Here is a 25,832-nt window from a genome sequence, read left to right as displayed (position 1 = left end):
AGACAGCTGTAAGTGACAGGGCTTAGGGAGCCAGACTGCAAAAGGGGAGAGCTGACATGCTCCTCTTCTGAAGAAGCTTTGGCCCTAGGATTCATGCCCAGCTATTGCAATAGGGAATACATTCAGAAACATGTGTCTGTGGTCTTGAACGAAACCAGAAAGCAAAAGAAACAAACGTGTTGTAGTTGGCATTGCTTGAATCTAGTTCAGGTGTTGTAGTACTGCCTCCCACTGTTTTGTTTGGAGCAAATGAGAAGTAGATACAGCTGTTGTTATGGGGCTTCAGGCCTTAGAGCTCAGAGATGGGAATAGTAGGGTGCTAAGGTGAGTCCAGGAGCTGAACTTGATGATATTCATGGGTCCTTTCCAACTTGGGGTATTCTATTCTGTTCTGTTTATAAATGTCCTTCTGCTCAATGTAGCTGGGCAAAAAAGTAATCTCAGGTTCATGTGTTTAGGAAAAGAAAACTTGTTTTTAAGACTGAGTCTTGTAAGAATGCCCTAAATGTGGATATTAATCGCCTGCTGTGGAATAGCTTGGAGTGAATCAGTTAAAGAAACTGCCTTGAAGAACTTTTGTTCCTATAACGTGTCTCATTGGATGGAAACAAAGGTTCTCAAGTGTCTGACTTCTTCAGCACTTGTATAAACTCAAATGTAATCAGCTGATAAATGCAAGATGTCAGACTTATTTACTGTGGTTAATGGTAACTGATGGGAAACTTCTCTACCAATTTAATTCTAAACTGGTTATAGAGGTTATGCTGATTCTTGCATTTCTTTTTCTGTACATTGATCTTAGTCTTGCCTCTGTCCTCCATACCCTGACACCACAACCTATTACTTGCTTCTTCAGGGCTCCAAGCATATCATAGAATGGATTCCTACGCTTAATTTTCTCGGTGTCCAAAATATATTAACGGAGCAAATAGGTTACATTGCTATAGCATTAGAGTTGCCATGTGGAAAATTGGCTTTTCTTCTTCTTTTTTGCAATTATTTGTCAAATTTAAGATTGCGTGATCAAGATGGTAACGTAACTGAAGTGAGTGTATGGAAAGGCTCATCCTGCACTTGTTGCTTTCTTATAACTTCAAGACTGCTATATGTAAGAGTGGAGGGGGCTCTTTCAGTGAAGTTAGTACAGCTCACTAACCTAGCTTCTTTCCTTTAACGTGGGCTCCTTTTTAAAACTGGGGGATGCTTTTCATTTCCACAACCTAACCCTGTTAGTTCAGCTTACTGGATGTTGTTTCTTTTCTTCACTTAGTTATAAGAAGACTCAAGAAACCCTTTCTCAAGCAGGCCAGAAGACTTCAGCAGCCCTTTCCAATGTAGGTTCTGTTATCAGCAGGAAACTTGGGGACATGAGGTAAGGTTTCTGTTTTGTATTCTGGTGCTTTGATCTCGGTTTCAAACAGTAATGAGGCTTTAAACAATAACTAGGCTTTTTTCCATTTTTTTCTGCTTAGTTGGCAGCACTCTGCTGTTGATGGACTACCTTCTTATGTGTGGCCCTGCACATCATTGTTCACAACAGATTAAACACTTATTTTTTTACCCCCCAACCAGTCTTTAACCCCATTCCAAGGCATTTAACGATGTGATTCCACTCAGCAGAACCAGCAGAACACTCTTAGCTCCCTTCCCTCTTTTACTATTATAGTTTCACTGCAGCTTTTTCACCGTGCATAAGAAATTAGTATTAAAGTTTGCTTTTTCCATTCATTTCTGTATGATGGAGGTGTGTTTTCTCAGTCTCACAGCTTAAGATTAGAACGGGATCATTCTTGTGTGCTTTACAACAAACAAAGTCTGGATGCTGCTTATCATGCAATTCCTACATGTCAGCTTTCTAGGAAGAAGAGCAGCATGCCTTCTGAGCGTGGTTATGTCATGTAGTTTGGAAGACATGAGCTGATGCAGAAGATATGATAACATTAAAATCATGGTTGGTGGTTGTGTAAATTCCTTTAGGTGGCAGCTGAAGTAGCTGCATGTTTAAAACTTTCTTGGCTGAAAATTTAAGAGCTGATTCCCTCAGTTGCTGGCTGGAATTCTGGCTCTGGGAGCTGAAGGTTAGAACTGATGATTTATATGAGCTAAAGGTTGTTTCCTCATTAATGGTGTTGTGCAAATTTTGCACGTGGAATATCTTACTGATGCTTTTATTGGAACTGAGAGTTAATTCTGAACCTACAATCTATCTAAGTGACTAAAGAAGAATTCTTAGAGCTTGAATTCAATGTAGTGTTACAGATCTTGGACTGAATTGGTAGTTGTTGTTCTTTGTAGGGAGTTTCCTATTCCACTGTGGCTGGGATTACCCAAGTGGTAAGAACGTGTTGGCCTCTGATCACATAGTGTTGTCTTGTTCTAGATCTCTGCCCACTGAGTCATTTACTGTGTTCCTGGAGGGTAAAATTGGTGAATGTATTCAGCATCTTGTCTGAATTTGGCAGAGGACTAGATGACTTCCTTCTCCTTCCAGTATTCAAGGTTTAATTTTTATGTCCTGGAAACTGCCTTTTTTTATGGGAAGATTTATGTATAATCATCAGTGACATCAGCTGACTCAACATGTTACAGTGTGGTAATAGCTCTTCTTAAGATGTTCACAGTGAAGTACACTTCCAAATCTTGCAGTCTGGTCAGGCTCTTGTAGCAAAGTAACGAGAACTGTACTCTATGGATCACATGGGGAGCTCCTGAACCAGCATTACCACCAGAAGAAGATGTGCAGGACCAGTGTTATCAGCATGGCATCTCTTCACTGGCAGAACAAGTGCAGTGTGTGCCAGTGGCTACACAAATGGTTGGGCAGCTGATGGAGGGAGGGATGCGCGGTGCAGAGAGGAGTGGAACTTAGTCCTGGAGGTGGAGGTGGGCTGACACAGTCACAGTGGGAAGCAGTGCTGTTGGTGTGTACTGGCCCAGCCCACTGCTCACACATCAGGCCATCATGGCCAACATGGCATTGCTCAGCATTAGTCATCAATTTCAAAACATATATTCCTTTTATAGATAATACTTTGGGTGATGTATGAAGAAACAAAGGCAGCTTTTGTCTTTTAACTTGAGGCTGTCCCTGCCAAATTAATTTCAGGAGGATTTGCTTGGTATATGTGGAACACAGTAATGATAAATTCTCTCTGCTGTATTCAAGTCTTGATATCTGTAATTCTGAACAAAGTTTAAGCTTCTGCAGGAACTGGCTCCTTTTCTACCCCAGCCAGGTGAAACTGTACATGGTTTTGATAAGCAATCAGAGCTTCCAGAGTGACGTGTTTTGTATTGCTGTGCTCCCTTCTCTGATTGCTGGGGGATGGTCTTTGTGTTCCAAGAATCTCTCTTCCAGATCTCATAGCCAACACTGCAGCCTCAGTTACTGTACTTGCTTTTTCCCTTTCCACTACAAATTGACACGTAACGAAGGTTTATGTTCCAGCGCTGGAAGTGTTGAGATAACAGAAGGGATTTCCTTGTTTAGTCAGCCTTCACCGGTTGATAAATGCAAGGAAGGTGTGATAAATGAGCAATCTCCTTAGATATGCAGAGGGCGTAGTCATAATTCCATTAGAAACGAGCGGGCTGAAATGGTATGAAATACAGTAACACGGCCCTGGGTTAAATCTTGAGAGTTGCTGCATTCTGGTCAAAATACTTCTAAATATTAAGGCTGTTACAATTGCAAGGAGAGATCGTGAAGTTAATGTAATAAGCATCCACTAAATGTACTTATTAGTGTTGTTGCTCTATTAGGTTGCCACATGTAAAGAAAACAGCTTAGTTAATGGGTGGGATTTCTCTTAGTCCTGGCCAATTCGGCTCTTTCTGTTATCTCCACTTCCATTTGAAAAGTAAATTGGCTTTTAGGTGTTCTGTTCCTGCATCTTACTGACCCCAGTTCACTGCAAATGGAAGGTGTTTTCTTTTTGTCAGATAATAGCTTGCTTTGTGCTTTTGTCTCCCAGCATGTTTTGTGTTGGCTGATTGAGTTCGCTGCTGTCTATAATACTACAAGCACATTTATTGTAAGATGGAGCCCCCAAACTCCTGAATTTACAGCAATTTTAAATCCTTACGATTGGAGGAAAAATGGTTACTGCCAAGATGTCTCCAGGTCTACCAGTGCTTGTGGCATTGCATGCAGAGCAGCATGCTGCATGGACGTGTTATCTGCGTTCTTCTCCTTTAACAAAGAGCAAGTAGGAAGTTTAATTTATTTCACACGCACAGACAGCAGCTCAAGGAGTCTGTGTTGCCAAGGGGCCAACTTGGATACAGGGGAAATGAGATCCCAAAGCCTAATGTTGTTGCTTTGGCTGGAAGGAAAAGCCCTTGTGCTCCTTGCCAAGCACTTCACGTCCAACTTGCTTAAACTGCTTCCAGCTGCAGAGACAAAAATGATATTTAAGTAGAATAAAATGCTGCTTCTAGAAGGAGAAGCATCTTCAAAACATCCTAGTAGTAGCAGCAGGAAAGCTTAGTCTGTAACTTCAGACTGAGACAGTGCTGCTCTGCAAATCAGATGTGGAAACTGGTAACGTGCTGGCAAATAATAATACTGTGCGTATGTGTGCTGAATATGCACGATACCTCTTATCCAGACACTCTTATCTTTATTACATTGAGATCTGTTTGTTCTCTGAGCTGTAACTCTGAGATCTGCAGGCTTGGCAAGGTAACACGCAGGCACCCGGTGCAGGCTGCTGTTACGGGAGGTCTCAGCCAGAAAGCCTGGCCCTGCTGTCCTTGTGGCACAGCTCAGAAGGGAAGGAAATGTTATTATCAAATCAGCCAGTGCTTGGTAAAAGCCTTAGCTTAGGAAAACAGGCTCTAAAAAAATTCAAGTAAAAGCAGTGGGTGGGTAAGTGTGATTAGGTGCTGTTATCGTCATCTGCAAAACCACTTAGTCTGGGTTGAGTTAGTGAAAAGCAATTGTTTTTTTTTTTCACTTCTCTAATTGATTTTGAGAGCCTTCCTCTTAGGGAGATGACTTTTACTGTCCCATGATCCTGCGACTGTGTCCCTGCTCAGCTGCCTTGCATTTAGCATTCAGACCTGCACAAGTGCTTAACTGTTGCTTCCCTTTTCTCTTTTTGCTGTCAATGGCTTCTCTCAGGGCTCACCCCTTCTCGCATTCCTTTAGGTAAGATATTCTCCAAGGTTGCTCTCAGAGCAGATGTATCTGTGCCAAGTCCTTGCAGGCGTTAAAGGGGAAGCTGATAATTTAAGCCGTGCTTATGCTTTTGACATGGATTGAGAAACCTAGCTCAGTCCTGTGCCTGCCAATTTACTTTGGTATTGTGGTTGCGATTTGCAGTGCTTACCATACGGTACAGCTGCAGCTATAGAAGGCTCTTAACTCCTAAGCAACTTCTAACAACTTGCTGGTTTGACAGCATCTTTTTTATACTCAGCATACCTTTTGGCAGCACTTACTGCGTGCTTTTTCAGTCTCTGTCAGCTTTGTATTGGGACAGCTGGTTGGCAGGAACCATCACTAGTAAAAATCCACTCATCTGAGTAGCTCCATACAGACAAACCAGTTGTGCACCTTTTTGTCCTGTTGGGGCTGCCACAGCTTTCAGTTTTTGCATTGTCAAGAAGGGGAAGAGAGGGATTTTAGCTCCATGCTTATCCTCAGCAACCTGTGTATGGATGGGACTAAGGGCGTGCTGCTTGTATGTGGCATCTGTTTCAAACTGTCATTTAACCTTTTCCTCCTCATTCTGAATGCTTCCGAGCAGCAGTTACTCCATTCGCCACTCGATAAGTATGCCAGCAATGAGGTAATGTCACAAACACCTGTGTTTCCTCAGTGGGGTTGGTGGGAGGTGACAGCTGAATGTTGTTGTTGGCTTTTTTGGTTCTGATTTGTGTGAGTGGTTCCCTGCTGGGATTATGGGGTATCTCTGTACTGCAGTTTAACTAAATCAGGGCCTTTTTTTTCCCCCTCCATCTCCCTTTATGGCTGTTAGCACCTGCATTGCTTTTGGGCTAAGTGCAGCGTTGCAGGTGTATCAAAGTCTAATTGAAGTTTGCAGCTTTCAGAGGTCTCAGGAAGGGAAAGATTACAGCCCTGTTCTTGCCATTTACAGCACAGCCATTGCTAATACTGAATCCTAACTGAAGCCTTCTGTCTCCACCTCGGGAGCTATGTGCTCTTCTCATAGTGCCTTTGTGGTGCATTAGGTGGTGTCAGCACCAAACAACTGACCTGGCTCTATTTGCTGATTTTTATGTGTGGTTCCTGATGTTATGACTACACTTACAATAATAGAGTTGCCCATGGGCTCAAGCACATGGTCCTTCCCCCTTCCTGCCTGCAGGTGGGAAAATGAAGCCTTTTTTGAAACCCTATTCAGCTTTTCATTTCCATTAATTAAGAAAGCATGTTTTTAGTTGAAGGACTGAGGACTAGTTTCTCTATGGGTTGTGCATTGATTCCGTAGCCAGCTGGGACTTTTTGCCCTCAACTTTTTAGCTTATGCAATTGAGTAGATTGCACGTGGCAGAAATGTTTTCCTTCTCAGTTTGTATGTGGGGGTTTTTTGAGACATTTGTGCTAAGGGTGAGGAGCTGTGAGTGTTGTGGGTGCTGTGGCATTGCATGGGAACAGGCCGGGAGCCCAGGCACACTGTGCTTTGGTTTACTTAAGAGCTAATTTGTCTTGATTTTTTATTTATTGTTTTCATCTTTCTTCAAGGAATTCTGCAACCTTCAAGTCATTTGAAGACAGGGTTGGGACCATAAAGGTAACTATCTGCTTTGTCCTGTAAATATACAGTGTGAAGCCCTAAGCAGAAATTCCAATTTCTGTAGTGTTTTTCTTGTAAACTACTATTTAGGCAAAGGGCTTCTCAGATGCACAGTTTTTGCTCTGTAGTAGTTGACCTTGACGAGGGAGATTGTCTTGGTAATCTCACTACTGGTTTCTTGTTATCCTAAAGAGATTCTTTCCTTTCAGTCCAGAGTTGTGGGCAGCAGGGAAAACAGCACTGATGGCCTCCAGTCCCCCTCAGCTGGAGACAAGGCTCCACAGGACAACGCTCCTTTCTAGACCTGCAGTGTGGCTTTGCACAGCCGTGCGTGACTCCAAGAGCAAACCTCCTCCATCCCAAATCTTCACAACAGCAACAACATGCAAATCCATGAAGGGGCTGAGAGCCAGTCTGGAGAGATCCATCATTCATTCATAGACACTGCTGCTGGATCTATGTCAAATAAAGAGAATGCAAAGTTTTGTACACAGATAATATTTTACACTAAAGTTTGTAGATGAATTGTATCACCGTGCTGTCCTTTTGGGAGAGCACTGAAGATGGAGTTTCCCTAAAGTAGCTCAGAAACGCCACCGGTGTGTAGAAAAAGCATTTTCTTTCCTGCTTCTGTTGTCTCTTGGAACAGTTTAATTGCCATGTGCAGTGTGAGGAGGGCAGTTAGAGGAGAAAACAAGAGAAGGGGAATCTTAGCTTCAGCTTCTGGCTGTTGTTCTGGGCTTGCCATGCAGCTACTCCCCAATCTCCCAGGCTTCTCCTATTAACTGCTTCCTCTGCTTCTCACTGGAGCAGTCTGTTAAATGGGGCAAACAGTTGTTTTTCTGAGCTTCCAAGAGGGAAACTTCACTTAGCAGCTGCCTCGTTGTTACACTAATGCTCTAGCTTTAACAGAACTAAGATCTTTATTTTTAAATGCAATGAACTTTAAAGAAATAAAGCTTAAAAACAAAACAAACAAAAAAAAAGCTTTGGCATCATATTAGGGAAATGGACTCTGAAACTGAATTGCAAGCCTTACATCACTTTATGCTTTACTTGTTTATGGTTTTTTTTGTTCCTATAGAGAAGACTGTAAGGGTTATAAAGCTGGATATTGAGCACTGGAGTTTTGCATCGTCCAATAGCAGCATGCTTGTGAGCCAGTTTGTGTGTAAGCTTTCAGTGGTGCACTCTGTTGCCCAGGTGTATAAAACTTGCTTCTCCCTTCTCAGCTTTTGTTCTTGGAAGAAAAGAACTCTGAAGGCTGCTGGCAACAGGGCTGGGTTGAAAAAGGACAGAGCTGTCGCTAGCAGTGCTGTGCTATACTGGAAGGGCTGCTCTCTGTGGGCCTCTCGTCTGGTACATCTGACTGTAACTGGGTTTTTCAGCTGAAAGCCCCAGCTGCAACCTTGGTTTACAACACCAGCAGAGAGTCACAGAGCTCACCGGTTCCCGGAGCTCATGGTTTGCTCTTTTGATGCCCAACTTCATTGCTTGTGGGAGCTGAAAAGTTGCAAGTTGTCTTACAGAGGCCTGAGCTTATTCTAGGCGAGGTACCTCCAAATTAGCAACACCTAGAGTGAGCAATTCTGTGCCTTAGAGGCCAAGTGGGACTTATTCAGGTCTTTAGGCTTTGCCTATGTACATATCTGGTAGCTTTAGTGGTTTATCACCCCGTAGAGAAGCAAGTTTTGACACTTTTGTGCTGATGAATCCCCACATCCCCAGCCCTGCTCCCCTCCTGAGCCAGGCCCGCAGTGTGTTAGCAGCTGTGTTAGCAGGCAGCCTTGCTATAGCAGTAGGTGATGTTATTTCCCAGCCTTGCCCTGTCTGACCATAGCTGGCCTCCAAACCGAGGAGCAGAATGGGTGAGTAGGGCACGGCTGGTGATTGGGTCTGGAACTGTTTCTCTTCACAGATCGATTCTGAGGAATTATTGTCAATAAAGCATTCCTTTGGGAGAAAACAGGGTGAATGGTTGTGTCTTGTTTTGGGTCATGGGGCTGAACTCTGTTCTTAAGGGAGCTTGGTGGGGCAAAGCACGGAGCATCCCTGCAGCGCACCGAGCAATTAAGGAGCATTAATTAATGCATTAAGGAGCGTTTATGCTCTGATGCTCATGTTGCAGCGCCCACGTTTGCATCAGGTAATATCACTTTGCTCCCTTTTCTGCCGCTTCAGCTGATAGGCGATGCAGTAAGCTGCAATACCAGCCCTCCCTGGTGGTCTAGTGGTTAGGATTCGGCGCTCTCACCGCCGCGGCCCGGGTTCGATTCCCGGTCAGGGAAGCTCCTTTTTGCCGCTCCCTTTAGATCCCACTTTTCTCCCCGTGCCGCAATAGGGCGCGTCCCCGCTGCGCGCCCCCTCACAACGCGCGCTCCCTCCCCCCCATTCCACGCTCACTCTGCGCGCCCCCGCCACCCCCCACGCGCGCTCCCGTCATGGAGGCGGGGCTGAGGGGGCTGCGCGTGCCCGCGCGCGCATGCGCCCTGTGTGCTGCGCGCCGCGCAGGCCCCTCCCCCGCCCGGCCGTGGTCAGCGTCGCCGGGTCCCGGTGCTGCGGAGCGCCCACACACACCGGGCCGTGTCCCGTCCTGCCCCGCCCGGGGCTGCACAGCCCCCCGCTGACCGACCGACCGACCGTGGGCCGCAGGTGAGCGCCGGGCCGCCGTGCCGACCCGATTCGGGCCTGGCTTCGCAGCGCTGGGCCCGACCCGCTGTGGAGGGGGGGGGGTGGGCTGAGGCGTTGTGCTGTGGGGCTGAGGTGAATGGTGTGGGGCTGTGAGACCCCAATGGAGGCTGTGGGGATGGGGAGGTGCGGCATGAAGGGCCGCTGTGGGGCTGAGGAGGATGAGAGCTCAATAGAGGATGTGGGGCTGGGGGTGGATGGGGCCTGAGGGGGCACTGCGCGATGTGGGGATGGAAAGGGCCCCCAGGGCTCTACATGGGGCTGAGGAGGCACCGGAGGCCTAAATAGAGGCTGAGGCGATGGGGCCTGAGGGGGCTGTGATGGAGCAGGGCCTGCTATGGGGCTGTGATGGAGCAGGGCCTGCTATGGGGCTGTGATGGAGCAGGGCCTGCTATGGGGCTGTGATGGAGCAGGGCCTGCTATGGGGCTGGGGGAGCACCGGGTTCAGTGGGATGTTCCCCGTGCCGGCATCTCCACGTTATACATTGACGGGCCTGGGCCGGGCCGGGGGTGCCCTGGGGGGCCAGCGAGCTGCTGTGTGTGTAGTGAAGCATCCCTTCATTATGCCGGGCTGGAGACAAATAATCATCATAATAAATAGTTAGAGGCGTTGTGGCTCCTTCCATGGGAACCTCCTGCTCGAGGGAGGGGTGGAAATCCCGCCCTCCCGCTGCCAACACACACATAGTGCTTGGCTGGGGAAGCAGCAGCGTTGGGGCGTGGGGCTGCAGAGACCCCTATAGACCCCTATAGACCCCTATAGAACACAGCCCAGGGGCTGGAGAGGTGAATCCTAAATGCAGAGTGTTTGTGTTACGTGTTAGCAGTGATTCACCATGACTGGCGTTCAATGGAGGGGGGGGATCTCTGTGCTCTGTGCTTCCCCTTCCTTACGTCGTTCAGTGTGGTTTTTTTACACGTAATTCAGATGATGATGCTCTTAACGAGTGACGTATGGCCAGAAAAACCTTCCCAGTCAGAAACCTGCAGACACAGCATAATTCCCTTGATTTGTGCCGTATGGAATTAAGGATTCCGGTCAGGAGGCCGTGGGGATGCACCGTATAACCAGGAGCAGCAGAGGGATGAGGCAGCGCTCTGCCTTTGTGCTCATCCCTTATTGATACCTCTCTGCTGGGTGACACAGTGCTGCTGGCTCTATGGCCGGGTGCAGCACGATGCTTCTTGCTTGGGAGCGAGGTGAGAGCCGGCCCCGACCAGCAAAGCAGGCAGTGTTATCTCTAGGTTTGCTTTTATGGAGGTGTTAATGTGGGAGATGCTGCTGAATAGCCGCTCTCATGCAGTACAGCTGTAAGAAGGCCATGCCCAAACACATGCAGTTGCACTGGTGTGCAGTGATTCTTCTGCCTGGTGGTTGATGTCCTCATGTGGGCCATGTGTCTGTAGGAGCATCACACTGACCATGACTCCAGCACAGGGTTAAATGGCAGCTGGTGGCTGGGCCTTGATGTTGGAGTTTGGATGGAAACAGGTGAGGTGCAGCCTGAGGGCTCTGAGGAATAGGTGCTAAATCCAATGGCACCAATGAATTGCTTCTAATTGTGCACTAGGAGGGAGAAAACAGGGGGGATCACACAGGTTGGACTGGAAGAGAAATCGATCTCAGGGTGCATAAAAAATACCCTTTTTCCCTTCCATCTGCCCTTGCTCCTCTTACAGGACTTTCTGCCACCTCAGTGCGTGGCATGGAACACAAGGCTTGGCTGCTCCAGGTTCGCTCCCTGTTTGCTCCTCCTGAGCTGCAGGACTGCTTGCTTTCCTTTCAACACTGACCTGCCTGTGTCTGTGACAGGGGAGGCTGCAGCACCTTATTGCTCTGAGTGGTGGATGAGAATCAGGTGACAAACCGCATCTCTTCTTTAGAACATTGATCTCCTGATCCTGGGGGGCTCATGGGGGACAAATGGGTTCTTTTAGAGGGCCCTGAGGTTTCTTCTGGGGGAAGATGCACTCAGTTTGACAGTGACTGGGATCAGCAGAGGTGCGTGGCTGCAGCTACCCAGGATACAGCGTGGACTGTGGGATGGGACGGCGATGGATGCGGCCCCATGTCTGCTCCTGGTCCTGCAATGGGGTGGCAGCTGCATGGAGCCCCTTGGATGCTGGCACCCTGTGTCTCCTCCAGCTGTGCTGTAGGTACAACCCTTCTGCCCCATTTCCTGCCCCATATCTTAAAACCACGCTTCTTCATGTGACTTGTGCTGTTGGTATCTTGTGCACAAAGCCTCTTGCTGTTAAGAATTATCATCCGGTGATGATTTCCACTCTTCCTTCCTTGCTGTTACGAGGCTGCTTATATGAAGGGGGTGTGCAAACTGCTGTTTAATGGTAACCCTGTAAGGATGGGGGCAGCTTCACCACTGTGTTGTGAGCACAGCACTGCTTGAACAGCACTCAGCACCATGGGGCTGAAACATCAGCTACAGAAAGCAGGCAGGTTCCTGGCTTTGCTCTTGCATCAGGTGGGGAAAAAAAGAGTATATCAAATCTGTGCATGTTTAGGTGCTGTGTTTGTAATCCCAGTTGCACCACTGGAAGAACTCAATGTAGGAGGGGCTTTTCTTTGCATGCTGGCAAGGATGAGGCCACAGAATGAGCCTTGCTGCTGTTGTCACAGCCAGGTAGGGCAGGACAGGCACCCCTCTCAGTTTCCTTATTATTTCTAGCTGATGGGCTCATGTCTGTATTTATATAGCCTGGGCTGAGCGGGGCTGTGAGGATGTAGCTCATCTCATGGATTGCAGATGGAACGTTTGCAGGGTGAGATAACAGCAGCAATAACCATCGATGCATCTTTTTGTTGATGAAATGGTTCTGTGTAATTAGAAAACACCAACGAGTTTATCCGTTCAGATGAAGGCCTCTTGGCCGACCGCTGGCCTTCACTGTGGGTGTCTGGAGCCAAATGAACGTGGCAGAGGCAGCGAGCAGAGCCCTGAGCACACACTGTCACAGACCTACATTATGAGGTACACACACAGCACCAACCATGTGTCCGTGGGGAAGGAGTGTATTGTGTTTCCCAGCCATAGCAATACATACAAGTTTGGGTTGTGTAGTGGGCAGTTCAGGTCTCATAACAAAAATCTTTCCTTAACCTCTTTTACAGTGATGGAATCACCGGCTGCCTTAGGTTGGATGGGACCTTGGCATCTTTGTGTCTAACTGAGAGGATGGCACACTCACGGTGCTTCGTTTTAACCTTTGGTCTCATAAGGAGGCTTGTGCTTTCCGCTCATCACAGGGGGAAATGAGCACATCCATTTCTTTGGCAGTTTCTTTGAGAAGTGAAATGGGGAAACGGTGGCATCTCCTCCCCCTGCACCAGCAGAAATGGGGAAGTGCAGCTGTGCAGATGGCAGGTGGGATTTGTAGAGGTGCTTGGCCTTTCCACTTGGCTAAAGGCAAAGCCTTTGGGATGGAAGCGCTCACAATGGGGGGGTAGGTGGGACAGGCACTCCCTTCCTTGGGCTGGGAAGACCACATCAGTAAGGTAAAAGTGCATAGGGGGGAAAAATAAGCTGCTTTCTTTCTGTCTAGATTGGGAAGGGAGATGGTGTAGGTTTCTGATAACAAGTTACTCTACAAAGGAGGAAAAAATAGGATCCAACTTCAGAGGGTGCTTCCATTGGGTCCTGGTGCTGTGCTCTAGCTGCTCTTGTGAGTGCCATGGCTGGGGTGGTTGGATCTGGGAACTCAGCTGTATACGTTCTGTTGTTTGCTTCTGCTTTGTGTTCTTATTTGTTGCTTTTTAATAGGAAGGTCGGTGTGTTTGGTTGGAGCAGTTGTGGAATAACGTTGCTCCCTGCTCCTGCTGTGCTCACCTGTTCCCATGGGGCCTCTCCATCTGCCCCCACGAATGATAGCAGCAGAATCATCGGATCATTGCAGTCACAATCATTAAGGCTGGAAAAGACCACGGAGATCAGGAGCTGCTGCTTGTAAGAATCCAGTGCCCAGCAGCGAGCAGTGCTGTCTCCTGTTGGTTCCAATGCACTCACATGCAATGAGAAGTCGGTGATTCAAGCACTGCAGAGGCTTTTTAATAGAGAAGCCAGGGTAATAAGGAGGTGGGCAGGAAGAACTGCTGCTTTCCCTTAGACTTTAACGCAGCTGAGTAAGCAGATGCAGTTGTGTTTTTTATGGCCATGTGTGGATTGCGACACTTGCACTCTGCTATATAGACTGTTGTAGTGCCATAAAACCATGGTGTGGCTTTGCTAAAGGTGATGAACCCAACACAGGGAAGGCAGAAAGAATCACATTTATAAGGAGTAATTAATGTAGGTGAGGAGGGGGGGGGAGTGGAAGACGGGAATCTGGTGCTTTGGTGTTTTGGTTGTGGGTGGAAACCATTCTAGAGGAGGTTTGAGGCTCACTCTTGTGTAAGCCCAAGGTCACAGGTTTTTGTAACAGGTTGGCCATCAGACTTGCATGGCTGAATTTTAATCTGCTAAGCTAATTAGGGGAACAAGGCTGGTATCACTGCCCTTAAGTTTGTTACAAGTTTCAGTGTAACCCCTGAGTTGTTAATGGTGGATGCTATCTCTGCTTAGGATTGGAGGTAGGCCTTGCTTCTGGAAGGGACCTTGTGCAGCTTGCTGTAGTGAGCAGCTTTTGATGTTAGTTCTTTAATCACCTGTAAGTGTGATGCAACACGTGTCCATGAGGTGTGGGGCTGGGGGCTGGCAGTTCCGTTCCATGATTGTTGGATAATAGCAGCTCTGACAGAGCTGGGGCAGATGCAGGCAGGTGTTAAGGGCTGAGAGATGGCTCTAAAGTGATTGTCTGACTTGTGGCTGGGGGAGGACGGGGTGCTGAGTGCTTTGCAGTCCATGTGGGGAAATGTAATATGGGCCGAATGAGGTTAGAAGAGCTGGTTTTGGTATAAGTGAGACAGATGGAAGAACAGGCAACTTTCCTGAGCGTGTCCCTTCATTTGTGTTACAAACCTTCTTGCTGTGGCTTCGATCCAGTTTGTGTTCATGTGGCCTTCCCGTCTGCTAGCTGATAGTCAGCCTTCTTTCATCTTTTCTTCTGATCCTCACACTTAAGATGCAGAGAATAAACAAGGATTGATGATGGAAATGAACTGATCATTTCTTCTCTTACTTGCAGTTCTTCTTACTCTTGTCCTGCAGCCATCAGTGCAGCTTTGCCTTGGCCACTGGAAGCACTGATTTGTGCTGCTGGATCCTCTCAGGTTCCCTCCCTTCTATGCTGAAGTGAGACTTGGTTCTTTGGCTGCAGCTTGCAGTCCTTTGCATCAGCTAAGCTCCTTTAGCAGTCTCTCTCTAACAACATTACAGATTACCGAGACTTAAAAAACACACTTCTCTTGTTTTAAGTACAGCTATTTCACCAATGCCGACGGTGCAGAAGGCTGGAGTCTGGAGCAGATAGCAGTTGTTATGGTTTCTGTGCTCAGAGCTGTCTGTGTGCTGCTGCCTCATTTAGGCTGTGTGTTTAGGAACGGAGGCTGAAGCTACAGATAGAAGCGCTGCCCCCGGGTCTGCACTTAAAAGTATTTGTATGTTCGTCTAACAGCCGATCACGTCTGGATATGTTACAGCATGGAGACTGACTGCATTGCATTTCGGATAATAGAAATAACCTTGACTTTATGTTGGACTTCTGTCACAGGGCAATGTGTGAATACAAGCATCTTGGAAACCCAAAGACACAGAGCTCAGAATGTGCTCCCTGCTGCCAGCTGATCCTGCTGTGGGACGGTGTGAGAGTACAACTGCAGCCATTAACCCGATGGCCTCAATATTGATCTGCCTTAAGTTGAAGTGATGAGATGACAACTTCGATACGAGCCCTCAGCACGTCAGTGGAAAAGGGATTTATTTTTGTTTTCTCTTTTATAGGAGATCCTGTTCCAGGGGTGTGTGGAGGCAGCTACCACTTGGCTTAGAATAGGCAAACCAGGTACCAGGTGAGTGGTTTTGTATATCTTATAGCTAAAAAAAGGCAGCTTATTTACGTGCAGTGTAACACTGAGGAAACAAAGCTCAAAGCTGTAAAAGGGCCCAGTTTACCACTGATGTCTGTCAGATGTTAAGGCCAGTTTTCAGATCATCAATCAGATTTAATGTAAATCTTTCTGTTGAGATGGCACTGATGACCCCAGTGTGGCTGTGCTGCCAGCAGGTGTGTTTCCTGTTCATGCTGACTGATGCAGGCTGTGCTGGTGCACAGATGGTTAAAAACTGCTGTTTAATCTGGGGGATTACCTTTCTTCAGAGCCTTCAGAGAGAAACCTCTTGAGGGAATCCTGCTTGCTTAGAACATACAGCAGATGGCTTGTTACTGCTGGATGCAGCCCTCCTTAAAAACACAGAGCAGCTTTCGGTGCTGTGAATGAGAGCCACTTGTGAAAGCAGTGGGATAGGTAATATCCTGTTTCGTGGAGTGCTCTAAATGTAAAGAGCTCGCAGCTTTATTGTATTTCTAATTCTGTTCTATGTTTGAAGAGCCAAAGGTTACGTTCATCGTAATAAGGCCGTTCTGTTCCTTTAAATAACAAGTTTCCCAGATGAATTCTAGTTAGCACCTTGTCCTCTGTTCTTCTGCCTGTGCCCTTTTCATTCTGGTATTGAAGCTTCAAGCACCCCATTGCACTGAACCCCAGGTACCCTGAACTTTTCAGATTGAAGTGATTAAAAACTGTAGCAGTAGGAAATGTTATTCCTGTGTCCATCTTTATTCTTGACAGGCAGCCTGCAGGCTGACAGACACAGCTGGATCGAGCTGAATTTGTTTTTACCAAACCCATTGGCCCAGTGTATCAGTGCAGGTTTGATTAATCAACACAGGGACTGTACCTGTGATCTGCAGCATCTGTGCACCCAGGGTGTGCTGGGCTGATTGGGAAGGAAGCTCATTAGGCCTAAATAGAGCGACAGACTTTGAGGTAGCACTGTGATGGGGTGATAGAGGAGCTTCCCTGGGCTGGATGCTGCTGGATATGGCAGGAGCTGCTTGAGAGAAGGTCCCAGGATGGGTGTGAGGAAGAGGAGGTGGTTCTGGCCATGGGTGGGAGAGGCTGTACAGGGCAGCTGTGCGCTGTGATTAGGTAGATTACCAGCTCGACGTCAGGATCAGCAGTCTTTGACCTCAGTACTGGGACTGCTTAGGTAGAGGGGGCAGGGAGGCTGCTGGTGTGAAAAGCTGCTCCCAGAGGGCTATGCCTCTTGTGGGTGCCCTATTTCTTAATAAATTTCCTCTCCTCTTGTGTATGGATTGGATTCGGTAGCTCTATGCTGTATTTTTAAAAGAAAAAAGACACATTTGCCTTCCAGATTTCTAATATATCTGAATGTTGCTGTTACCATCATTATTAATTTATAAGCTTTCTTATTAGGTAACATTTAATTAAACTCACCGGAGCTGTCAGTGACTTCTGGAAGGAAATTAGATGAGAGTTTACAAGTTCAGTAGGTGCAGTTCCATTTAAAGAAACTGGATGCAGGTATCAGTCTTAAACTAATTTAAAGCTGCTACACCTGGGCTGTCACTGGTAGGCTTGGAGATGTGCAGGGGAGGTGTGGTGCCTGTGTCTGTGCCTCTTAGTCACCATGTACAAGAATGATGATGATACCTGTGTGTTAGCAGAAACAGAACTGGTGTTTTTTGAAGCGTATCAGTGCTTTGAGAGCATATAAAGAACTTAGTAGTGAAAAACGGGACGTCTGAGGGTAGATCTTGGAGGTAGCCTTTTGAAACCTGAAGTTATTAGCTTTATTATATAAGACAAAGGGTTAAATTAGAAAAGTCTGGTGCTTTAAATATCTTTTTCAAAGTCTGCATAATCTGGTGTGGGCTAACAGTAATGACATAATCCAAAAATAGCCAATAGTCTTCTCTTCAATGCTCATCCTTGCTGCAGTTCTGCAGCTAAAGAATGGCAAATGCTAAGCTGCTAAGGATGTTAGAGGACGTAACCGTGCCTGCCTGCGGCTCAGGGGACACCTCGAGAGTCTTGCGTGTCTGATTGTCAAGCAGGAGGTTAAGTCAAGTTCCAGCTGCAGGATTTATCTAACATATGTATTAAATGTTTGATTCACAAGGGGAGATTGCCTCCTCCCAAAGCAGGCAGGTGTTTTCTCTCTCTTGTCATGGGATGCACTGGCCTAGTTCTGTTGGATTTTGGCTAAAGGATTCTGCTGTGCCTGGTTTCAGGGATAAAATGGGGTTTTGGAGATGGTTGTTTTTTCTTTTAATGACTGGAATGCATGCAGTGGAGAATACAAATGAAAGCCCTGGTTAAGGAGGTGGAACTTTGTGCTCACCTCTGTGCACGTGTGGTACAGAAGGCAGCCTCCATCTAACAGCAGCTTGTCTATTGTTCAGTTACTCATGTAGGTGTTATTGGGAGTAAATAACATTAAGACCAGGAAAGAAAATGAAATAGGGATGTGTTTGGGAGTCTTACAGCTGTAGCTCAGCTGTTGATTTTTTGGCAACCTTTAAACTTCCACGTATGTTATAAGAGCCTCTTCTGTTCAAAGCCCGTTAAGACCTAAAACATGAATTTTTCACACGTTTCTTACTCCGAAGCCTCCAGTTTCAAGGCTGATCTCTTTAAGGTCTGTGCTCTTTCTGGTTTAAGCATTTCTTCATCTCATCTTTTTCTTTCTTTTTGGGGCAGGGACGCTTCTCTGTTCAGGTTAGTCCAAGATGGCAGACCAGAGGCAACGCTCGCTGTCTACCTCTGGAGAGTCGTTATACCACGTGCTGGGACTGGACAAGAATGCTACTTCTGATGATATTAAAAAGTCATACAGGTAAAGCTTCAAGTCTTGCATCTGCCACCCATTAAAACAGATATTAAGTGCTCAACAGGTGAGGCATTTACATATAGTCTCCATTTGGTTTATTTGAGATCTGTGTGAGAAAAACATGAGAAAACACTTATTCTCCATGGAGTTATTTTTAAAAGAAGGTTTTTCTTAACCCTTTTTTCTTAAGCACATGGAATGGTTTCACACTGACTAAAGAAACAACAGAGTTGTGTTCCCATCCTCTCTTCCTTCCCACATTCCCTCCAGACCTGCTTACGTGCAATCTTTTCTTTGCTGTAAGAGTGAGCTGCAGTCGTGTTGGGGCTACCTGGGCAGTGGCAGTGTGTTTAACATCACACTAGGTGTCAGCAGTCTTCTTTACTTCAGGTTACTCCTTTCAGAAGTTCTGTTTTAATCTTCAGCGTTTACTGAAATTCTTCCCTTTCAGAGCCACTTTTTCATACCACTAGTAATTATTGAGTGAAACATATCAGTAAACTGCTCCAGGATTAGCTCTGTCTTCTCCAAGTCCTCCAGCTGCACATTTGGACAATCATCTTCTAGCACAAGAGACTGAAAAACCTTTTTACCTCATGGGGGGAAAACCTAGAAGGCTTTCTGCTTTGGAAGAATGGCACAGCTGGATTCAAGGGGGAAATGTAGCTGCCTCATTCATACCTGGAACTTCATTTAATCTTGTTGCCTCTTCTGCTCTTTTAGTGGCCACTTCTTTTTTTAGTATTTGATCTGGAATGTCCTTTGCTGACCTGTGGGATGTGGGATCTGTGCAGACATAGGAAATGTGATGTGAAAAATATTGCTGTCAGAACCTGATAGTAGATAAGTCCTCTTTAAGTTGATGTACCCCCCCTCTAATTATGAAAACTATGGTTGTTTCAGTCTTCTCCGAGCCGGTGTCACTCTTGGCAGCCCTAAATAATGTCATCTTCCCAACCAGCATAATTTACCACTTATGAATGTTTCAAGTGCACACTCCCTTTACTGTTTGAATGCTGTGATGTGTGTGTTTGTGTGTGCATCCAAACCTATGCTTGCACAAATCCTTTTTGTACATTTATCTGAATATTTCCCTCCTGAGGAGCTGTGGTGTGTGAATGTCTGCAAGCTCCTCTGTCTGTTTGTCAGACGTGGGGCTCTCGTGGTACATCCCTGCAGGTCACCTACCATTTTTGGTGGTGCAGAACTATTAGAACTATTATTCTGAATCATTTCTCTCCTTCGGAGCACAAATGACTCAACCTGCAGTCGTTCAGGCAGGAGCTGCTTGGCCAGTACTGATTTCTTTTATTGCTTTGGGCTGCGTCTGAATTTGCAGGTTTATCAGTGCTTAATCTGAGTTTTTCTGCTGTGTTCAGTGATCTCTGGTGACTGCGAACTGCTGTTGAAAGTAGTTGAAAGAGATCTAGAATGATATGGGGAGGTACGTTGTGATTTCCTGAAGCTGGTTCTATTCTAGCAAGCCCTGCACTGAAGTGCCTCGTACCTGCACGGGAACTGGTGAATTAACCACAAGTGGTTCTGTTCTATTTTTGTGTTCAGACACTGTAGATGAGTTGTTGTAGCGTGCCTGTGTTTGTTCTTTGATGCTGAATCTGAGACTTGTGGTGCGTTTCTTTTCTGTTAACTTGGCCTTTGCTTTATCAGGAGCAAAACTTGCTGGTGGAAATTGCTGGAGCTGAGGGGTGAAGTGCTTTCTTCTTGTCTTCCATATCCTATTTTTTTCCATTATGTTTCCTAGGGTCTAATCCAATGCTCTGAAATCAATCCTGTGAGTTAAGCTAGATAGTGCTATAGCGTTTTGGAATCAACAGGGGAGTGAATCAGACATGAAGGAAACTGTACTTATGGAGATATTCTGAACTGTCACTTGGGAGTTTCCCTTCAGTGACAAGCAGCAGAACTGGAAGAAAGCCCAACAAAAAAGCCAGGAGGAACCCAAATCCCAGCATCTAATCTAGAATCTCTTTTTGCTTTTGGCAGGAAACTTGCACTGAAATACCATCCCGATAAAAACCCCGATAATCCAGAAGCAGCAGAGAAATTTAAAGAGATCAATAACGCACATGCAATATTGACCGATGCGACAAAGCGAAACATTTATGATAAATACGGTTCCCTGGGGCTGTATGTAGCAGAGCAGTTTGGCGAAGAAAATGTGAACACATACTTCGTGCTATCTAGCTGGTGGGCAAAGGTAAATTGAAGCACAAAGAGAAATGGCTCTGGGTTGGCATTTAAAATGCTTAAAGGACTCTGTTGGAAAACCGTATTTGTTTTCACTTCTGGAATTTGCTTTCTGTCCTCTGCAGGCCTTGTTCGTGTTCTGTGGGCTCATCACAGGCTGCTACTGCTGCTGCTGTCTGTGTTGCTGCTGTAATTGCTGCTGTGGGAAGTGTAAACCTAAACCTCCTGAAGGCGAGGAGCAGGAATACTACGTCTCTCCAGAGGACTTGGAGGCACAGTTGCAGTCAGATGAAAGGGGTAAGTAATGCAGCTGTGAGGGCTGTGGGATTGTAGAACCTCTGGTATTCAGAGTGTGTCAGCCTCTGGCCGAGGGCTCTGTGTGCTGTGAGGAGCGACGCCTGCTTTGTAGAGAGATCAGCACAGGTCCCTGCAGGGGAATAACTGTAGCACAAGAGTTTAAGCAGTTGTGTGGGTAACAACAAGAAAGAAATACAGTTGCTGAAAACTCCTGGTGGGTCTTCACTGAACGTGGTCAGGTCAGCTTCAGAGAAATGGGTGAGCGTTGTGGTTTTAAACAGCAGCGGATAAACACCGTGCAGCCATTTGCTCGCTCCCACCGCAGCAGAATGAGGGTTGGGGGGGTGGGAGTTGGAGAGCACAAGGTTGAGATAAGGACGGGTTAATAAGAAAGAAAGAAAAAGGGGAGGAAAAGAAAAGAAACAATAAGGACAATGGAAATACGCAGAGCGAGTGATGCACGGTGCAGTTGCTCGCCCCCTGACAATGGTGTTATCAAAGCATTGCAGAGAGGCACCTTATGCTTACCAAAGCTCACAGCACTGCTTTTTATTCCCCTCTGCCTTGGCATACTAAACCTTTTGTGTTTGCTTTTCAGAGGCCTCAGACGCACCTATTGTGATACAGCCAGCATCAGCCACAGAGACAACCCAGCTCACAGCTGACTCTCACCCTAGCTACCACACTGATGGATTTAATTAAGTTAAGGAAACACTGTAATTAGAATGGATTAAAAAAATATATATATACATGGCCAACTCAACACTAGAATCATGAACATTAGAAGTAGAGGATGGGGAGGGGGAGAAATTCTGCCACAGTAAGAAGGCAGCTTTCCAACCTGCTGAAAGTATTTTGTAATCCCTTCAGCCTTTTGTCACCTTTCAGTGTCGTATCTTGATGATACGTGAAGTGCTGTAGCATGCAGTATGTAAAGCAGTTTAGCTACGGTCTTACGTTTCCTTTCTCTTTTTTGTTTTGTTTGTTTTATTTTTTTGGGCTTTTTTTCTTTTTTTTTTTTTTTTTGGTTGTTTTCTTTGTTGTTGGTTTATTTTTTAATAGCATGTATGGAGTTACGTTCAATGTCTGTGGTGTAATGTATCGAGTTGTCACAGTACGTGTGATGGAGACGTTCTGCATTTTAAGCAGTGGTACTGGCCTCAAATGAGACTTAAAGTTTCACAGGAGCCACCATACTTTCATACAGCCAAGCTGTCAAAGACCCTTAGAAATAACCTCATGGTTTTTATTTGGGTGCAACAAGCCAATTCTTTTATTCCTCCTTCTATTCCTGCGTTGCTACCTAAGCAAGTTTACAAAGCCAAGAACCAAACAAAAAAAAATGCTAAAATTCTCTTTTAATGCTGGTTTACAGCTTAAATAAATACACCTTGAGAAGCGAGAAGGGAGACTTTCCGGTCTTTGAACAATGAAGTTGATGAGCAGCTCTTTATGCACAAGGGTTATCTTCAGTGATGGTGTAACCACAAACTGTAGGGCGTCACAAGGCAGCTGTGAGTGGGTTCTCGTGGTGGTGGCGGTGGGACTTTAACTTCAAGCACAATTCTGTTCTGGTTTGAGTTCAATCCTTTTCCTGAAATGCTAAAGACCAAATAGAGCAGCTTCTTTGAATGCATGAGAATCTTAAAAGTGAAACTGGTTAATTGGTTTTCACTGAGCAAGTGAGTCAAATGCAGGCAGTAGGTGACAGCATAAATGTTAATGATTTTCCTTTTATAATCGTTGTCTAATAATCCGAGATACTGCTAAACAAGTGGGGTGTTCTGTGTTGTTTTATAAAGTTCCTGTAATACGTTAGCCCTTTAATTTTCTCATGAAGCATCTTTGTGGAGTACCGAAATGGCTTTTAAAGAACAAAACACTTTTTATGTTGATATTGTATGATTTGCACATTGTCTTACCTTTAGACTTGTTTACACCAGTGTTCTTCTTTCCCTCAGAACAACGGTGGGGAAACGATTGCAAAGTTTCCTGAGCTATTTTGAAGCCAAATCGTGTTTGAGTACTGCTTTGAAACGGCTGTTTGTTGGGATTTAACTGTTCAATAGGCATTTTAGCTGCTGAATTGCTGGCATATTTTGTTATTAATAACCTTGTTGTAAATGATACGGAGTCGGGATCTGGAACAGCAAACTCGTAAGCTTACACATGGCATGTTTAGCAGTTAACTGCCTTCTCCTCAATTTGATCTTGATGGTTTTCTATCACAATGCTTCTCCTGTCCTTTGTACCTCCATCTCCCCTTCCCTGTTGGTCACCTGTCTCTATGGAGAGGCTATTCGCAGCCTTCCATCCCAGGTTTCATTTGAGGTCTTTCATGCTGCTCTTTTACGAGATACAGGTGTTCCTTGGGAAGGGGACAAAGAGCACTGTCAGTCTGTAGGAAACAGCCGGGAAGTGAAGGGGGGGGATCTCCTACCAGAGAACCATTCTGAACATATTTTCACTCCATCTGCATGAGCTGCACGTGGCAGTGCACACCAAGTCTGACACAAAGCCACACTGAGCAGGCTGGACAGAGCAGAGCGTTATCGCTGCAGTCTGGGTGCTGAGTTGGGACACGTGCACTGTGAGCTGGGTGATTATTGCCTGTGTGTGAGCCTGCTGCAGGTAGGGATGCTTTTGGTGCCACATCAGAGATTCAAAACACTCCTAAATAACTGACTAGATTGAAGTAACACACTCGTTAATTCCTTCCATCCTGAAATGCTGCGGGTGACTGGAAGATGCTTCTAACTCAGAAACTCTCTCCTGGGTGGCCTTGAGGACAGCAGTGCATTATTTGGCTCAAGGTCCTTATTTAATTAAAGCTTTTTCTTTCTATCCATTAAAAAGAAAAGCAGTTTTAAAGCTTGAATAGCATCAGGTTGGCTGTCCTTGTAGGTTCTGCCTGATGCCATGTCTCAGTGTTGAGCTGCACAATGATCTGCAGGCTTCCTCCCTCAGAGCTGGCTGGCTAAAATTGCCCTTATGGGCTGCATGGGTCCCTTCATGTTGTTGGTAACAGAGCTGGTATTGCTTTGTGGCTGTGTAAATGAGTGTGTTGGGTCAGTAGAACCAGCAGAAGGAAGTTAACACAGCGTGCTGTAATACTGTGTCCATGCAGGTGTGTAGCACAAGGACCAGCTGCTGGGACTGCTGACAGCAGAGCTGAGGCAATTCCTTTCTCTGTGTTTTGCACTACTTGCTAAGGGTGATGTGCAGGATAAATGTGCTGGTTTAGTTCTCTAAGAGCTGTTGGGTTCCTTTCAGCTGTTCTGTGGGTGGTGTGTGAATGGCACCTTAGTCCTGTCCTGTTAGTGACAGTGTGATGTGCTGGGTGCTCCAAGGGAGCAGCGCAGGGGAATGAGGAGAAAACACATTTTTAAATGAATATCCAGATTCTTTGATAGGTTTGCCCAGGTTACTCAGAAACCTCTGAATCTAAAGTTATTAATGCACTTGTTCCTGAGTTGTTGAAGGAATAGGTGAATGTCTGCTTGGTTGTGTCATCATCAATAAGGTGTTAAGAGCATCCTGGGCTCTAACAAATGGCCAAATGTATCCTAGTGAAGTTGTGCTGGAAATAATGGTGAACAGATGTGGTGCACTTTGGGCTGTGGGCTGCTGGAGCTGCAAAGCAGCAGAGCCTGGTGGGCACTGAGCCCTGCTCACTGTGCACACACAGAATGGTTCCTGCCAAAGCTCCACCTGAGCGCTGCCATCCTCTGCTCAGCCTAATGCCAGAATTAAAGCTTGAGCTTTGCTTTCTGTTGTTGGTTGTAAAGGTCACATCCCTGTTAGTTTATCATTTGTTTTATGAGATGCCTGAGATCTCCGTGTCAGCAGCCCAACCTCCTCCCAGTGCACGGAACCACTTGGCAGCACTTCTTGCACTGCACTGCAGCTCCTCATGGTGCACGATGGCCCCCAGCAGCCCCTCTGTGTGTCTGCAGGGCCTGGGAGGAGACAGGGAGCTGCTGCCCTGGCTGGGGATGCCCGGCTGCACTCTCACTTGAAGCAAACAAAGGGCATTAGATGCCACTTTCATGTAGTTAGTGACGTATGTAGGATGTTCTGAATTATTTATCTGTATATAAACCTAACCCTCAGTGGCGTCCGATCCGGTGTAGGTTTGTGCCGATTCCACGCAGTGATGTTTTCCAGCCACGTTCCCTTTTCAGTCTTATTTTTAAAGCTGTAATATTGTTTTATTTTAAACTGCTTTAGATATTAGTGCTCATCGCGGTGTGTGATGCTCATTGGGACCGGGCTGCACACAGCCTGCACCCAGCTGCTGGGGATGGAGGTGTGAGCAGTTGTGGGGTGGATGTGCTTCTCCCAGCCCTCTGTATCAGAGCCTATAAATGCTTATAGGGCTGTTGACAGGTGGAACCTGGCATAAAATACATTCCTGTCCTATTCTTAAAGCGGTTTCATGGTGTGGTGCAGAGGGGACCCCTGTGTGCTTTGTCAGGCTGTGTCTCAGAGCATCGCACTCTGTTCTCATGTAGTTCATGCCCATGGTCTCACTGCTGCCCTTCAGTGTTACTGACATGTCTGGCTCGTTTAGGACAGGTCGGTGCTGCAGTTCTCCCCACTCAGTGCAGCTGGATGTGATGTTGGACAGGTTGAGCACTCGGCAGCCCCTGCCTCATGTTCTTAATTCCAAATGCTGTCCCTGGGTGTTAATCCTACAATCAGAGCACTGCAATGTAACCCCAGTTCCGCTGTGTGTAGTGTAAGGTTGGTGTGAGCTTAACTCGCTTCCTCGTTTGGTGCCGTTTCTCTGTATTATAGTGATCACCTCGTAGTGCACTGCTACACCAACAGCTGCTTACAGTGCCCTGATGGGGAGTAACTGATGGCTGACACAGTGGCAGGAGTCGTCAGTGCCCAAGTCCTGCAGGGTCTGTGTTCTGCTCCATGCACTGCACTCACAGCTTCAGTGCTGGGACCGCAATGCTCCTTGTGTTCCATAAGGATGTGTTCTGTGCCAGAGGGAGCTGCTGGGGGAAGCTGCCTGTCTTTATGTTTGCACAGGCCAAATGCCAAACATCTGGGAGAC

The 25,832-nt window shown here is 46.3% G+C and overlaps 2 protein-coding genes and 1 non-coding gene across 16 annotated transcripts in view; all 3 read left to right on the top strand.

The window, feature by feature from the left end:
* TPD52L2 (TPD52 like 2) overlaps nucleotides 1–8,733 on the top strand; it is a 15,318-nt gene extending 6,585 nt beyond the window's left edge. For 4 of the 14 annotated variants that reach the window (XM_032448652.1, XM_032448651.1, XM_032448650.1 and 1 more), the window contains 5 exons: nucleotides 1,271–1,372; nucleotides 2,296–2,334; nucleotides 5,754–5,795; nucleotides 6,713–6,761; nucleotides 6,974–8,733. In XM_032448652.1, the coding sequence (XP_032304543.1) occupies nucleotides 1,271–1,372; nucleotides 2,296–2,334; nucleotides 5,754–5,795; nucleotides 6,713–6,761; nucleotides 6,974–7,066 (325 nt within the window). In that variant the 3' untranslated portion in view covers nucleotides 7,067–8,733. Of the gene's footprint in view, nucleotides 1–1,270; nucleotides 1,373–2,295; nucleotides 2,335–5,125; nucleotides 5,153–5,753; nucleotides 5,796–6,712; nucleotides 6,762–6,973 lie in introns of all 14 variants that reach the window. The other 10 variants (XM_015881824.2, XM_015881821.2, XM_015881815.2 and 7 more) reach the window with 3 other exon arrangements.
* Nucleotides 8,734–8,980: 247 nt separating this feature from the next.
* TRNAE-CUC lies at nucleotides 8,981–9,052 on the top strand. The gene has a single exon. It is a non-coding gene; the product is annotated as a tRNA-Glu (tRNA).
* Nucleotides 9,053–9,257: 205 nt separating this feature from the next.
* On the top strand, nucleotides 9,258–22,850 carry DNAJC5 (DnaJ heat shock protein family (Hsp40) member C5). The gene is made up of 6 exons (XM_015881807.1): nucleotides 9,258–9,416; nucleotides 15,347–15,414; nucleotides 18,130–18,265; nucleotides 20,264–20,477; nucleotides 20,593–20,764; nucleotides 21,363–22,850. The coding sequence occupies exons 3-6, from the start codon at nucleotides 18,159–18,161 to the stop codon at nucleotides 21,464–21,466; spliced, it is 597 nt and encodes a 198-aa protein (XP_015737293.1). The 5' UTR covers nucleotides 9,258–9,416; nucleotides 15,347–15,414; nucleotides 18,130–18,158; the 3' UTR covers nucleotides 21,467–22,850.
* The last annotated feature ends 2,982 nt before the right edge of the window (nucleotides 22,851–25,832 follow it).

The sequence above is a fragment of the Coturnix japonica genome, chromosome 20, assembly GCF_001577835.2.
Source record: "Coturnix japonica isolate 7356 chromosome 20, Coturnix japonica 2.1, whole genome shotgun sequence".
Classification (NCBI taxonomy): domain Eukaryota; kingdom Metazoa; phylum Chordata; class Aves; order Galliformes; family Phasianidae; genus Coturnix; species Coturnix japonica.
Note: the sequence above shows the minus strand (reverse complement) of the source record. Positions and strands in the feature narration are given on the sequence as shown.

Bases quoted from the DNA above. Each gene is read 5' to 3' on its own strand.
- DNAJC5 (XM_015881807.1), top strand. From the start codon at position 18,159: ATGGCAGACCAGAGGCAACGCTCGCTGTCTACCTCTGGAGAGTCGTTA. The intron at 18,266-20,263 runs GTAAAGCTTCAA...TGCTTTTGGCAG, and splicing joins GATATTAAAAAGTCATACAG to GAAACTTGCACTGAAATACC. The intron at 20,765-21,362 runs GTAAGTAATGCA...TTTGCTTTTCAG, and splicing joins GTTGCAGTCAGATGAAAGGG to AGGCCTCAGACGCACCTATT.